We start from the raw sequence: 16,868 nt of genomic DNA, 5'->3' as shown, positions 1-16,868 counted from the left end.
ATACAAAGGCAGCATCTATTTAACATCAGTGTTTTGTTTTTAAGGTCTTTGAAATGGGAGTAAACCTTCAGTCTTTTAACTCAAACAGGAATGCTAACCTGCCAATGTATATATAATTAACTTGAATGGAGTTTTTCACGCAGAGGGTGGTACGTGTATGGAATGAGCTGCCAGAGGATGTGGTGGAGGCTGGTACAATTACAACATTTTAAGAGGCATTTAGATGGGTATATGAATAGGAAGGGTTTGGAAGGATGTGGGCCGGGTGCTGGCAGGTGGGACTAGATTGGGTTGGGATATCTGGTCGGCATGGACGGGTTGGACCGAAAGGTCTGTTTCCATGCTGTACATCTCTATGACTCTATGACTCTAAATGGATTGTTTACTAAACATGAGCACCACACAAAAGGGAAATGTAATACATTTTTAATCTTTTTACGTTAAGGATTCAATTTAACCTATTGTGCACAGTTCTATTTTTTTGATTTGTTGTCCTAAAATATATTTGCAACTCAGCTATGTTTTGAAACATTTCTGAATAATATCAAATTACAATCTTGATGCAACTGCAAATCTATTGACTCAGTTAATTGTATCTTTTAACCTATCCTCTTTGAAATGCTAAAATATGATTTCCGGCACTTTAGAAACATTAGTGGTCAAGCCCTGATGCTTTTAACTTGTTTTTATTCCAGTACCACTGGGAGATGGCAACCTCAACCCTTTACAGCACATTTTTTTGTTCTTCTAATGTGGACATAGCATTGAAATATTATGTTGGTCATGGAAGGCATTTACTATTAAGTTTCTTCAAAAGTTATTAAAATTCACTCAAGATTTGTTTCATTTGAGTCTAATTTGGAAGTTCTTTCGGGTGTTCCTTTGTAATTGTGTGACATAGACAATGCTAAATTATATTGTGATGAATGTCTTATTTTCTTAATTGGCTATTTTTATCTTTGCTTTGATAAAGATTTATACAAAAGTCAGTTGGCTGCAGTGGTGTGAAGGTTATGGAGCATGTGGATCATGTTGAAATCAGATTTATTTTTCGTGCATTTCACTTGTGAATACTGCTTTAATTTTTCCCCCAATTTTTTGTTACAGGAATGGCAGAATTCCATTCAGAAAAATGCTGGTCTTGCATTTATTGAGCTTGTTAACGAAGGAAGGTAATGGATTTTTTTAAATAAAGCTTTAATTGCAAAACATGATCATTTATTCCAGTATATCTATGCATAGTTTTTTGACATGACCTTAGATTCAACTTCAGTGTTCAAGATTTAACTACACTTGTGCTAACAAACAAAAGATTTTGTGATCTTTGTCTTAGAGTAACTGCTGATGAATTTTTCAACTGGGCAGGTTTTGAGTGGACGAAGTTGTTTTTATTTGAAGCATTTGTCTGCATTCTCCTTGGGGAAAAAAAAATTCTATATCATGTAATGTACCACTGAAAAGTTAAGAGATTTTGATTTGTCTATTTTTCAAGATTATTTTCTTTTTCCAATACCAATAAACATTTTTCTGTCTAAAATAAATTGAAAAAAATTCTATTCTTCAGGACCAATTAAGAATGCAAAGAGAAAAAAAATGCATTGATAATATCTATTAACTTAAATTGTCTGAAACTATTTGCTTGTTATCATGTGTTTAATTTATACTTTGCGTAAATATGTGGTTTGTAATATTTGCAAAATATCTAAGTCAAAGAATGGGTTTCATTTAATAAACGTCCAATTCTTCCGCTTGTGCAGTAGCGGTTTTAATTTTTCTTTTATCCATGTTGGATGAATTATTTTTCATGGCAGATAACACTGCCTTGCAAGGAAGTTGTTCAAATTAATTAAGTTTACTTAAGGTTTGTGATAATGCTTGGCACAACACTTTTGTTTAGGGGGAATTAGGAATTTTGCTACTATATTTGATCTCGGGGACCAGTGTCAACTAACAAGGGTGTTAGGTTGCAGTGGAAGGAGCTGGCCTGTTATCGTTTTCATTATATGGTCCTGACCTGCTTTGACCTCTTGGAAGAGGATGGTTGCTCTGAATTTGGCCCTTGATGAATCTTTTATGAGCTCCAATAACACTAGGATTCTGTGCACATGTGAGAGTGGTAACATCTGAATTAGATGTTAATCATTAACAAATCAATTAGTGATGTTGCAGTGCAAGTAATTAACAGCCCTTTCTTTAGACGTTATGTGCTAAGGGAGCACAATCAGATCTTGGTGAAAATTTGTGGTTGAATAATTTAGTCAAGAAATTTTTCACTGCACTAATGGGATCTGATAGTTCTTAATTTCATATATACAGATGACATATAAACTATTTTAGCTTACGGGAAAATGACAAGAAGCATGGATTTGCACTTGGTATCATGCAATACAATATCTGCTTCAAAAATAATTTTTCCTTTATTGATTTCTCATGGGATGTTGTTATTGTTGGTGGTGCTGATATTATTGTCCAACATGAGCTCCCCTTAGGAATGTGGTAGTGAGCTAGCTTTTCTTGGATCACTATATTTAAAAAGCCTTTGACAAAACAAAAACAGGAGGAGCTACAACATCATTCAATATACATGCTAAACAGGTGCCATACCTTTCACACGGCTAAGTGATCTCTCTCACAACCGATCAGATCAAAGATCTCCAGAAACTGTAAATCCAGTTGTGAATGGTGGTTTTCAGTAAAACAACTAACCAGAGGAACAGGCATCATAAGCATTATCAATGTATCAACAATGATGGCAAAGCCCATCATGAATGCAAAAGTCAAAACTGAAGTAATTGCAATCATTTCAACGAAAATGTTGAGTAGATTGGTCATCTTGGTGACCTACTAAGGTTCCTGCCCTCACAGATGCAGGTAACCAGTCAATATATTTTGTATCACTTTCTATTATTTGTTTAAGGGATGTGGCATTGCCAGAACTTACCCATTCCTATTTGTCCTGGAGAAGAGTATGTGAATTGCTTTTTTGAACCACTGCAGTCCTTGGGGATGTGAGGACATTCTCAGTGCAATTGGGAAGGGAATTCCAGAATTTTGCCCCTCCAATGGTGAAAGAATGGTGACCACAGTTTCAAGCCAGGAACTTGTGTAGCTTGGAGGGAACTTACAGATTGTAATGCTACTATCCGTCTTCTGGTTTTGTCCTTCTAAGTGGTAGAGGTCCCACAATTAGAAGGCTGTTAGGGAGAGGACTTGGTGAGTTGCCACAGTGCATCTTGCTACATGGACATGGTCTGCCTCAGTATCTGGGGAACGATGAATAGTGCTGATCATTGTGCAGTAATCAAAAATCATCTCAGTTTCTGACCGATTGATGGAGTGGTTTAATATTGTTGTGCCTACAACATCATCCTGTGGAACAACTGTTGCAGTGTCCTTGGATTGAAATGATAATCCTCGAACAATCACCTTTCATTGCGCCAGATAGGACTCCAAGCAGCAGAAAATATTCCCATTGACTGTTTTTTTTAGGTCTCCTTGAGGGTAATCACATTTGCCTCTCCTCTGAAGTTCAGCTCTTTTGTTTATACTTGGGCAGCATAGTAGGATCAGCAGCAGACATACCCAGAAGGGATCTATCAACTTAGTGAAGCAATAGCACAGGATTACTTGCATGTCAAAATGTGTAAACAGCATGTCATAGAGGTAGATGATCCTTCAACCAACAAATCTGATCCAAGTTCTGCCACATCTAGCATTGAATCTAAGTCTCTGGAAGTTTGCAGCATTGCATACGCCTATCTTCAGCAAATTTGATACACTCCATATGAATGACTGAAGGACTGGATAGTGCAAAGGCTAACAACACTAACAATGTTCTAGCAAAGTTAAAAATCACACAACACCAGGTTGTAGTCCAACAGGTTTATTTGGAAGCAATAGCTTTCGGAGCACTGTTCCTTCAGGTGATTGTGGATGAAGATGTGGCGCTCTGAAAGCTAGTGCTTCCAAATACACTTGTTTGACTACAACCTGGTGTTGTGTGATTTTTAACTTTTCCACCCAGTCCAACACCAGCACCTCCAAGTCAATGTTCTAGCAATGCAACTGAAGACTTGTGTTCTAGGAATAGTGCAAAATAGCCAAGATGTGCCCTATCCACAAAAAGCAGGACAAAGCCAACCTTGCCAATTACCTCCCTATTAGTCTGTTCTCTGTCATCAGCAAAGTGATGGAAGCGATAGTCAATAGTGCTTTCAAATCTTTCTTACGTGTGAGTTCTGATCATTTTGGTTCTACTAGGGTCTCTTGGCTTCTGACCTCATTCTAGCCTTTGTCAAAACAGACAAAAGCTCCGAACCCCAGAGGTAAAGTGAGGGTGTCTTAGATGAATTTAGGATTTCTTGTTGGCATGGATGACGTGGACCAAAGGGTCTGTTTCTGTGCTGTATATCTCTGTGACTCTACAAGGCACCATTTAAGAGGTCTGGCATCCAGATACTTGAGCATTTCTGACGATAGTGGGAATTGGGAGAATCTTTCCACTAGTTGGAGTCATGCCGAACACAAAATATGGTATTGACATCAATCATCTCAGGGTAAGTTCCTCGTCTCACCCATGCTTCACCAATGACCTCTTCTTAATGTCCGAAGTGGGAATGTTCACTGCTGATAGCATAAGAGTTCGACACCAATCATGACTCCTCTGGTAAAGAAGCAATCCATGTCCAAATTCTGGACAATATCCAGGTGTCAGTGACATGAGCAAGTAACATCTGTGTCAGAGAGATGTCAGGCAATGACCCTCTATAACACAGATCCGAAACGTCACACCTTGACACTCTATGCCATCACTATTAACAACTCCTATGCAAATACTGTGGCTGTAAGGATAGGTCAGAGGCCAGGAATTCTGCAGTGAGTAAGTCTCTCCTCCTGACTCCCCAAAGCCTATCCATTACCTACAAGCACAAATCAGAAGTGTGATGGAATACTCTCCTCCAGCCTGGATGAGTACTGCTGCAAAAATGTTCTAGAAGCTTGCCACTATCCAGGACATACCCGAAACGTTGGTTCTCCTACTCCTCAGATGCTGCCTGACCTGTTGTGCTTTTCCAGTACCATACTCTTGACCCACCATCCAGGACAGATGGCCTGCTTGGTTGACACCAAATATTCATTCCCTTCATCACTGACACTCATTAAGCAGCAAATGTGTACCATCTACAACATGTATGGCAAAAATTCACAAAGGTTCCTTAGACAGATTCTTCCAAACCTATGACTGCTCCCAGCTAGAAGGTAAAGGACAGCAGGATTTGGGAATGGCACTGCCTGCAAGTTCCCCTTCAAGCACCTTGCTAGACTTACTTGGAAATATCACCTGAAAATCTGAAAATTCCTGAAATTCCCTTCCTAATGGCGTTGTGGACATACCTTTGCTAACTGGCTTGCAAGAGTTCACAAAAGCAGCTCATCAACACTTTTCAAAGGCAACTAGGGATGGCCAATAAATGCTGGCCCTGCCTGCATTGTCCACAATCCCATTAGTGAATAAGAAAATGTATGTCGTGTAGGTTCCAGATCGTTACTATTTAAATCAATCTAACTGCAGAGGAACCTCGATTATCTGAACGACATGGGCAGGGAGTATTTTGTTTGGATAATTGAATGTTCAGATAATCGAATGCTGGATAAAAATTCAGCCAAGCATTGGGACCTTCCAATCTTGTTCGGGTAATCTGAAATTCGGATAATGGAATGCCGGATAATTGAGGTTCCTCTGTATATCTCTTTACCATTGACATGAAACTGAGCTCCATCAGTCAAATGATACTGTGCCTCCAGGAACAAGTTGTAGGTAGGAATTCTGCACAAATAACAAACCCGTTGACCCCTCAAAGCATGTCCACTATTGATCAAGGACAAATCAGGAGTGTAACTGAATCCTCTTCACTTGAGTGGATGGGTGCAGCACCAGCATCAATTAGAGATATCGCTGCCACGCACATTCTTAAACATTCACTTCTCTCACCAGTGATGCACCATTGCAGCAATGTGTACCATCTGCAACATGCATACAACAATTCACCAAGGCTCCCCTGAACAACACTTTCCAAATGACCTGTACTCTCTGAAAAGAGAAGGGCAGCAGATGCATGGGAATGACACCACCCTCCAAGACATGCAACATCGGGATTTTGAACTATATTGCCATTCCTTCACAGTTGCTGAGTCAAAATCCTGGAATCCCTTTTCTACAAGTGTCCATGGACTACAGTGATACATGAAAGTGATACATGAAAGCAATTCATGAACACTTTAGAACAAATAGGTTTGAGCAAAAAGTGCTAAACTAGCCAGAGTGCCAACATCCCATGGACAATTTATTTTTTAAAATCATGTGCTTAGAAGTGGGCATATTTTCTAATTGCATAATGTTCACAATCTTTCGGATAGTGAAGGAGCCCTTGTTTGCCTCCATTCATGCTTTGGTTGTATGTGGAAATTAATTTTCACCCCTTGAATGGGCCAACTATATATCTTGTGCTTTGGCTATGAGTGCAGGCAGAATCTGGAAGATACTGTGGTGAATAACTAATTTTGGTTTCTCAAAACAATTTAGCAATCTATAAGGCATAAGTCAACAGTGTTGTGGAAGTCGGCAAGTTGTTGGGCAAGTGCAGTTCCAACAACGATCAAAGCTCAAAACCATTCAAAACAAAGCTGCCTGCTTGATCCACCCCATTTACTACCATAAATATTTGCTGTCTTCACCAATACACTGGTTGCATTCTGTACCATCCAGAAGATGCATTGCTGCAAGCAGACACCGCTCACTCAGCAGCAACTTTCAATTCCAGTCTCCTCCACCTCGGATAATGAGGGGAGCGTTTCCTTGGGAACATCATCATCAAGTTGTGCCCAAGTCTCTCTCTTGTAAAATAAATTACTTTCAAGAATTGTGTTTATTTTTGTGCTTGTGCATGATTGTGTTATCTGTTATAAAGGGAGAAAATACTAGTCTGCTCAGAATTTTATAAGTGTGCATGTCATTCCTTGAGTTATGTTTTGGACAATAAATTTCAGATATTTTATATATTGGTTATACACCAGTCAGACTACTTGCAAAATGGACAATGTTAATATAATTCTAATGTTAGTAGATTGTAAAAGCCATGTGTATTCACCATTAATTTATATTTTCATTGTTTTGCAACTTGAGAACTTGCTTCTAAGTTGTGTGCTTTTTCCTGTTTAGATTGTTATGCCATACTATGAAAGACCACCTGGTGAGAGTAGCAAATGAGGCAGAGTTTATCCTGAGTAGACAGCGGGCAGAAGATATACATAGACATGCTGAATTTGAGGTAAGCTATAACTTGCCAGATACAAACTATAATTTTCCTTGATGTTAACAAGCTTGCCCAGTGTTATCCACAGGAATGATTGGTTCTTTCAGGAATCTCTAGTGTAGTGTATGTATTACACCAATGTGAAAGGAAAACCCACATTAGAGAAATAATGTTTGAGCAAAAAATAATTCTGGCTATATATTAGAATGTATATGATCATTGCTTTATAGGATATGTTTGACATATCTTTAAACTGAAATGGAATTTGAACTGCAATACTGGGATGCCAGAAAAGGTTTACAACTTGAAAGTCCTGTGCTATGTGTGTTGTTTAGCAGTGAAATAGAATGTTGATGTTTGAAAGCAATTGGAGGGAAAATTCAAGACTGGTACATCAATATTTTGAGTTTAAAAAAAAATTCTGTCTGACAATAGCCACTGGTCAAGATGCAATGCTAGAAATTAAGATGCAGTGTGGGTGCCAATTAGAGCAGAATAGAAGAAGCACCCTGAGCCTGCATAAATAAAGCACGCATCCCTCCCTCTCTCTATGTGGGGATCAGACAGAAAAACCAAGAAAGCTTAAAAGATTTCATAGAAGACAATAGCTAAGTTAACCTGATTAACAGCAAATCAAAATATGACTATCATATGGTTAATGGTCTATCTGCATGGCAAAAATCAAAAGATTTGTGAAAAAATTAAATTTCCATCTTGAGGTCTGGACCTTTGATTTGGAATTTTGTTTACCCTGTCCATATTTTTAATATAGTATATATGATAAATTATTTTTCTATCTGGATCTTAACAGTGTGTTTGTATATTTGGTGATTTGAAAGTGTCCAGTTTAAGTTGCATAAATTATAAATCCTCTCTTTTCTCTGCTTTTGTTAAATTTTTAAGTATTACAGTTAATTGTTACTGAAGCAGTCTGTGTGAATTGCTTTTGTCCTGAGTGCTATTCAGTCAAACAAATTGGTCATTTTAGTGATCTTCTGGAGTTTTGAGTTTGATTTATTGTCACATGCACCAAAAAACATTGAAAATTTAGCTCATGAATGCACTTGCATAATTGAAGAATAAGCGAGTCCAGCGGTTACCCAGGCATTCCCATAGATGAGAGAGAGCTGCTGGCAGCAGTTTTTGTCCTTGTTGAGACTCTGGGCAGTATCCCACCAATCCGGCTATGTCTGCATCCACTGCTGCCCACTAGATGAAACCTCTTGCAACGTTTTCATTTTGAAAATCCCTGGGTGACCTTGGTGGATTTCGGCCAGTATCTGGTGGTGACCTTTGCTTGAGGCAATCATTCTTTGTCCCCAATATAACATGCCTTTTTCTCATGTGGGCTGGTCTCTCTGATCCAAAAATGTTTTCAGTTCTGGCTGTGATTTCACCTATCACCACCAGCTGTTTCAGTTTTACCAGGATCAGATCTTTCTGCTGACATCATCAGCTGAGATTGGAGGTGTGTCCAGAAAATTTAAAACCATTCTGGACAGGAGGTACTCCAATGCATCTGCATTTGCTACTTGGCCTCCCAGACAGTGTTCCAATTTGTAATTCTACACACTTGGTATCAGAGCCACCACTGAATTCTACCTGAAGCTCTGGGCAGCACTGCCTTGTTCTCTTTATGTAGACCTATCAGGGATTTGTAATCCGTTTTTATGACAAATTCGCTTCTGTAAAGGTATTGGTAGAACTTCTTGACTCCAAATATGACCACCAAACCTTCACTCTCTATCTGGGTGTGTTTATGCTCTGCATTAGCCAAAGTTCTAGTTGCATATGCTGTTGGGCATTCATCTCCATATGAGTTAGTACTATACTGATGTTGTATGGGGAAGCATCTCGTGCCAATACCAGATCATACTGTGCCAACTCCTTAAGAGGATGATAGCTATTTTTTCACTTCCCTGAAAACTATGGTGTTGCTATGCAATATGCAACCATTTTCAAAGGTGCCTGGTGTGGTGAAAGGGTTAAAATTATGTCCCAATACATGTGTGAATACCGGAATGGAAGGTGTTGCTTAGTCTTGCCCTGTTGTTCGCATGAATATGTTACCGGAATGGAAGGTGTTGCTTAGTCTTGCCCTGTTGTTCGCATGAATGTTTAGATCTCGAAAGAGTATATAAGCTGGGAAAGTCCCCAGTTCGGTAGAGTCTGCTCCGGGTTACGTTTAACCGCCGAGCGTGGGTTGTTGGCAACCGCTCTACGAGAACTGACGGCTCCCAGTTCCGGTAACACGTAGAGTGAGTATAAACCAGACCCGTTGTAAGTACGAGACCTGGTTGAGGCGACGCTGCGGGGAATAAAGTACTCATATTCTAGCAAACTCGTCTCTTAGTTCTTTTCTCCTGGTCTGTGTCAGACTACTCTCCTGCGAACCCGATCCTTGAGAATTTATAAAACACCTGGGTGGAGGCCAGATTGTGTGTGAATTTCCCATAATAATTCACCAGTCCAAGGAAAGACCTAAACATGGGAGCCAGGGCACCTTTGATCGCGCTCATTTTATCTTCTAATGGGTGTAATCTGGTCTTGTTGACTCTCTAGCCGAAGTAGGCCACTTGGCTTTGAGCACACATTTTTCCCTTCTAAGGCATACACCCACCTGGGAGAAATGCCTAAGGACTATGCCCAAGTTCTAAGTATTTCTTATTGGTCTTCCCTTTTATTCGTATGTCATCGAGATAAATGGTCACCTGGGCTAGACCTTGTAAAATGGTCACCATCATCTGCGAAAACATTGCACAGGCTGACGATACCTCAAATGGCAGTCTTTGTATATTGGTACAAACCCTTATGGGGAAGCAGTTGAATGGTTCCAAAACAGATGTAGATGGTCTTTTCAGGGTGTGCAGTCTCCTTTATGTTAGCCTATGAGTTCTCTTCAGTTAAGGTCTAGTGGGACTCTTTCGCTGTCTCGAGTTCGCATACCAGCAGCAACTACAATGATTTGCTGGCCCAGGTCCTGAAGAAACTTTTAACTCTTTGGCTGAGGCTTGGTATTGCTGTGGGTTAATCTAAATCTCTCTATTCAGGATATGTCCTGAGTGAAGCTGTGCAATTGCCTTTGTTTAAGTGGTGTTCTCTGAGCTCCATTCGACAGGTGAGGGTGTTCACTTCTGATGGCATACCCTGCAAGCGATATGCTCCACTTGCTGCATTTCCCAATGCTAAAACCAATCGTAGTGCCTGTTTAGAGTCCAGTTGGGTTTCAGCTAGTAGGCAGTTTTGCCTGGTGACATCATTAATCCCTGAGATCAAATGGTCTCTCAGCATCTCATTAAGACTCGTATGCCTCTGCTAGTCATCTTAACCTATTCCCATGTTTCTCAAATTGTCAAGTAAAGCTGATGGCATCTCAAAACCCAAGAAGGCTTGAGATCATAATATTCCTTAACTAAATCTGTCAACTCTTGAAAGGTTTTAGCATCTGGTGCCTCAGGGTAAGTTAAGCTCCTAATAACTTGAAAAGCTGCACATCTATAAGCTGTTAGAGGAATTACTCATTGCTTTTCATCTGTCCAATTTCATTTGTTCGGGAAAAAATAACGAATTCTTTCTACACACTGGGCTCAGTCTTCGATGGCAGGATAAAACAGGTCAAGCTTCACAAAATAATGGCATGATGCCAGAAATGCTTACCCTGACTCAAAGATGAATTTTGCGAGTGAATTTCTTCAGGAGCAGGGTTTACACTTGTTGCCAATGAAATAACTTCACAGAGGTCAGTACTCCATCACCAAGTCACATGGAAAGTCCTTGACATTGAGCCAGCTCCTTCAGAGCGAGCTCTCGGTGACTAGATGTCTGACATTTCTGCTTTTTTTTCCCTCTCCTGGTTATATTTTATTAAACAATACACAGTTAATGAAACAATTAACATTAACAGCTGTATACTGAGAAACAACAATTTTACAAAGGGAGAGGAATGGCAAAGGCAGGCCCCTAACCCTACCATTCAACCAGTTTTCAGGAAAATGAGGACAAATCTCAAATCCTAACATTTCTGCTTTTATCTGTCAGTCAGGGCTCCCAGATTGGACCAGATTAATAGGCTCAATCAGGGAACTTATTTTCTGAGGTCCACTTGACTGACCTTGGTCCAATCACTGCACTTAACTGGTTCCAGTTTCAGCTCATTGTCATCACAGTATCACCTGCAATATCGTTCCTTCCTGTTCCTACATTGTGAGTACGTTGTTTGCCCAAAGTTCTTTTTTTCCTGCTGTTTCTCGTCAACTCTTTCGTGACATCGTCTGAAAGGATAGAACTTTTGTTTTCAAAATTACATTGATCACATCCAGCTCTAGTGCATCATCGCTGCTCTTGTGGAAATGTGTGAAAAGGAGAGCAGTGATTGGAGATGAAGCTGTGGCAAAGAGGGTGTGAATCTGAAACTTCTAGGGCAGAATTATTGATGGCTTAAAGTTAATAGGTCTCAGTAGGAGGCTGAAGTAAAGGAACAAGAGACCAGAGTGACTATAGTAAAAAGAATGAGTGGGATATAGTTTATGGAGAGGTTGAACTGAGAAGGGAATATGGAGAAAGTAAAATAATGGAAGAGGAATGGAGATGAGGAGCAGCAGTAACGGATGCTCAGAAAGAGAGGGGAGAAGGAAGGGCAATGGCAACAATTACGTCACAGCAGAGAGATATGCTGATGGAGATAAAGGGGTCATTCAGCCCACTGTGTCTGCACAAGCTCCCTGAAGAAGCATTTCATTTGGTTCCTTTCTGTCCATAACCCTATAATTTTTCTTTTCAAATAACGGTCTGATTCCCTTTTGATTATATTCCTTGAACCTTCTTCAAATGCAGTGCTAGGCAATGTATTTTAGATCCTAATCGCCGATGTGTGGAAAATGTCTTATGCATAGCCCTTTTCATCTTTTGCCGGTTGCTTTGAATCTTTACTCTCTTGTTCTCAATTACTTTGTGATTGCCAGGAATAATTTCTCCCTATTTACTCTGTTTAGACCCCTTTATAATTTCAAATGCTTCTATCAGATCTGCTTTCAGCCTTCCTTTCTCAGGGAGAGAAAAATCAGAACTCCTCCGATTACAGGGATCAAGAATTTCATTCTTGTTTCTGCCCTTCTCTCCACTGCCTTCACTTTCTTCCTAAAGTGTGTCCCCCTCCTAAGTTAAAAAGCCTTATGGGGGAATGCCCTGATAACAAAATGCATAGCATACCATGACACCCAGGTTAGAACGGTGACACGGTGAGATGTTAGATATGTGACCGATTGACAGCATTGATGCATTATGAATTTGAAGTTTATGAAACATGAGTTTAGGAGCATAAATTTGAACAGAAAAGTGAGATAAATCCAACGTGGAAAGATGACATAGAAATGCAGGGCTACTTATCCAGTGACCTAGATCAGTGGTTTTTGTGGATCTTATGGTTTGAGTATTTTCGTCAACAACAAGAAATGAGAAATTTCAGTGAAGTTTGTTAGGGCTGACAAGTGGAATTCAGATGAGTATCAAAAAAAGAGATAAAGAAGTTCAGATGTGTGCAGAGAGATGGCAGTCCTGAACCCCCTGCAACCACGTCTCTGTGATGCCTACCACATCATAATCATTCTCGATGATTTGTGCTGTTAACTCATCTATTTTGTTACGAATACTATGAGCATTCATGGAAAGCACCTTAATGCTAATTTTTTTATACTCATGATTTCCAACATCTCTAATAATATGTCCTAAGTTATCCTTCCTTTTTGCTTCATTCCTAGTTTGCCTTGAACTTAAACCCTGCACACACGCTAACCTGCTGCTTATCTTTCTACTTGACTCCATGCTCCCTTTCGCTTCCCTTTTCCCTCCCCCCACTGACTCTCAAGTTTAAAGTCCTAGTGACCATCCTATTTATCCTTTTCAGTAGATCACTGGTTCCAGATCGGTTCAGGTGGAGACTGTCCCATCAGTTCAGATCCCCCCCCATTTCTAAATCTGATGCCAATGTCCAATGAAATGGAATCCCTCTTTCCCACACCAATGTCTTAGCCACATGTTTACTTCCCTAATTTTCTTAGCCCTATGCCAATTAGCACGTGGCTCGGGCAGCAATCCAGAGGACCTGCTCTTCAAGTTCCTTCCTAGTGCTTGATAATCCCCAAACAGATCCTCCTTCCTAGCCTTGCCTATGTTGTTAGTGCCAACGTGGACCGCAACAACTGTATCTCCTCCCTCCCGCTCCAATATCCTTTCAAGCGAGTCGGCGATGTCCTGGACCTGGCACCGGCACTGGGCAGGCAATGCACCATGCGGGACTGCCAATCCAGCTCTCGAAGGATGCTATCTATCTCCCTAATTATCGAATCCCCTATAACAACTATTTGTCTTTTTGCTCCCCTCTCTTGAATAGCCTCCTGCACCATCCATTCCACAGCTGTTACCCTCAACCATACAGGGAGCAAATATCTCATACCTGTTGGACAAGGTCAAGGGCTGAGGCTGCTCCACTCCTGAACTCAGAATCCCTCCATCTGCATCATTTACAGTCACACCCTGTTGGCCCTGATCGTTAACTGAATTGGAATTACTTTATCTACCAGGTGTGACTGCCTCATGAAACAAAGCGGCTAGGCAAAAGTGAGGACTGCAGATGCTGGAAACTGGAGTTTAGATCAGCCTGGAGGCTCCCTGCCTCTATTCCTGTTGAAGGGCCTTTACCCGAAATGTCAATTTTCCTGCTCCTCGGATGCTGGCTGACCTGCTGTGCTTTTCCAGCACTACTCTGATCTAAACTCATGAAACAGAGCATCCAGGTAACTCTCCATCTCCCGGATGTGCTGTAGTGTTTGAAGCTCAGATTCCAGATCATCAATTCTGATCCAGAGTTCTTCCAGAAACCAACACTTGCTGTAGAATTGGTCACTGCCATTCACAGTGGGATCATCCAGCTCCCACATCACACAGCTACAGCACATCACCTATCCAGCCATCTCTACTTTACTTTATATAAATTTGAGTTAAACAATTTCTAGTAGTTCTCTATGGTCTTATTCAACTAACCAACTAACAATAACTTTTAAACAATCACACGATACACAAGAAATATCAATTGAAATGCCTTACCTTAGCAACACACGAGTTCTTTTTTTTTGGTTAGCGGAGCAGAACAGGTGGGAGACACACCTACACGTGTAGTGTCTTGGGAATCAGCCACTGTCCAAATATATACCCGGCAACACTCTGCTCCTCGCTGTGGCCTCTCCCTCTGCTGCTCCTTTAAAAACAGTTCTCGCGCTCTCCCTTCCCAGCAGCCCTCGCTTCTCTCTGCCCTCTCTCCTTGCTGCTCAGTAAAAATGGTGGCAAGGCTGTCATCTATTGCTCAATTCCAGTTGGCCTTGAGAAGGTGTTGGTGAGCTACTTTCATGGACTCTTGCAGCATTCGCTGTTGAAGACAATCGCACAATGCTGAATTTACCAATAAAAGGTAGGTGGAACTTTCCAGGATATTGACCTAGTGATGAAAAGGGTACGTGACTTGGTTGGGAGTCTGGAAGTAGTGGTCTCATATGCTTGATGACTTTGTCCTTCCAGCTGTTAGTAGTTTCGAGTCTGGTAGATGCTGGTGAGAATGTCCCCTGTAATTAATCTATAAATCCTCAATGGCAAAAAAGTTACATGTTTTCCGATTTCCCCTTTTTAACACAACTGACGGAAAATTGGCGATTGATATATCTTACGAAGATGAGTTAATCTCCCCCATTGTAATTAATTATTTTCATATGTCTGTCTTGGGGTAATTTGAAGTAAGTTTTAACAGAAGCAAATTGAATTGCGAACATAAGCTCAAATCAAGAGTAAAATATTTGAAATGAGCTGACTTCAGTTGTCCTGAGTATGTGGTATTGCAGTGCTGTTCTCCAGTTAGGCATTTTCTGAGTTGTCTTTCTTAAATTGCTGAGTTTTTCTAGCTTGATGTACATTTGATGTTTTACAAATCCTTTATCCTTTGAGGACATTTCTTCAATCTGAGCTTGATGGTCCTCGATAGGTATTTATCCTGCTTATTCAGTATTATTTCCTTAGAAGCATTCATGTTCAAGTGAAATATTTACCAAGGTTGTCTTGCAGTTGGTCCTAGATCATGTCAAATTTGGCTATGTTGTAATTACTGTTTAAGCTTGGAGCATCAAAGTTGCTGTTCCCACAGCTGTACGACTACTTCCATTGCCAGAATACTGTGCTCAGATGAGAGTTGTCTTTCATAACATCTTGAACAAGCTGATTAAGAAAGTAGACATATTATAATGATTAACTCTAGTTCTGGACTGGCCAGGTAAAATTCCTTTAAGTGTAGGTCTATTTGCAGATAATTTCTTTATCTTGTCATAAAATAACCTTTTCTCTGCTAATGTGTTCTGGTGATTTAGCAACCTCTATATTCACTTTTTTCCCCTTTTCTTCGCGATTCATGCAGGTAGCCATTAGACTTTTGAAATTTAGTTTCATTTGTTTCGTAGTCAAATCTAACAGCCAATTTACACACAGCTCCCATGATAAAAGAAACTAATGTGTTCTATCATCTGTTAATCAGTTTTAGTGATGCTTACAATTTTATTTTTCATTGATATCCTTTTCAGATTGTGTTAATTCTGCACAGGTGGCAAAAGTCTGGCCAATTAAATCCGAGGATGGCCCCTTAGAAATCCTAATAAACTACTGAAGGGGAGTTTGCTGAAAAGCTTGACATTCTACTGAAGGTTTTGAATAATGGCATCCATAACCTTGAGGGCACCTGTCCATGCACAACAGCAAAGCAACCCTGCTTAATCACACTCAGATTTCTGGTGGAGATGCTTTCTCTGCAGTAGAAGCTAAGGCTTTAACCCTAAGGTGGTGGTGCATCATGATTGGTCTTCGTGTATTGATGGAGTTGACCAGCAGTTGTGTTTTTGAAAGGACTTCAAAAGCTCTGCACACAATTTTGTGCAAAGTTGGTGTCAGATTCTGTCATGTTCTTCCATATTGAAAACTTATTGAAAACTTTCTGACAGCCTTCCTAATGCATCAGACATTTTGTTGAATACACCCATCATGTTCTTTTGCTTTACCTTGCCCCACCAAACTCCCTGCTGGACACACTTTCCTCATTCCTGAAGAAGGGCTTATGCCCGAAACGTCGATTCTCCTGTTCCTTGGATGCTGCCTGACCTGCTGCGCTTTTCCAGCAACACAGTTTCAGCTCTGATCTCTAGCATCTGCAGCCCTCACTTTCTCCACCAAACTCCATGTCTGATTCACCTGTAGCAAAAGTGTGCACGATTGTCCTCTGAAAAACTGTCACCTCCCATAATCCTGCCTCCTATGTTGGCTGTGGCATTCATTATGGTGTCTTAGCATGCACTGATTCTGCTTCTGTACAATCCTCAAAGATGTGTACAATGTCATCAAGATTCTCTTCTTGGCCTTCTTTCAATGCCTGGCTACATTGCACTTCTTGCTTATCTGAAAGGCAAAGTAAAAAAGATTACATAGAACATAGAATATTACAGCACAGTACAGGCCCTTCGGTCTTTGATG

The 16,868-nt window shown here is 40.4% G+C and overlaps 1 protein-coding gene across 2 annotated transcripts in view; it reads left to right on the top strand.

Annotated features, from left to right (window-relative positions):
• The window catches only part of lrba (LPS responsive beige-like anchor protein), an 875,634-nt gene that overhangs the window by 329,329 nt on the left and 529,437 nt on the right, over positions 1-16,868 (top strand). For both annotated transcript variants that reach the window (XM_043699606.1, XM_043699616.1), the window contains exons 34-35: positions 1,108-1,172; positions 7,220-7,328. In XM_043699606.1, the coding sequence (XP_043555541.1) occupies positions 1,108-1,172; positions 7,220-7,328 (174 nt within the window). The remainder of the gene's footprint in view (positions 1-1,107; positions 1,173-7,219; positions 7,329-16,868) is intronic.

The sequence above is a fragment of the Chiloscyllium plagiosum genome, chromosome 1 (assembly GCF_004010195.1).
Source record: "Chiloscyllium plagiosum isolate BGI_BamShark_2017 chromosome 1, ASM401019v2, whole genome shotgun sequence".
NCBI lineage: Eukaryota > Metazoa > Chordata > Chondrichthyes > Orectolobiformes > Hemiscylliidae > Chiloscyllium > Chiloscyllium plagiosum.
Note: the sequence above shows the minus strand (reverse complement) of the source record. Positions and strands in the feature narration are given on the sequence as shown.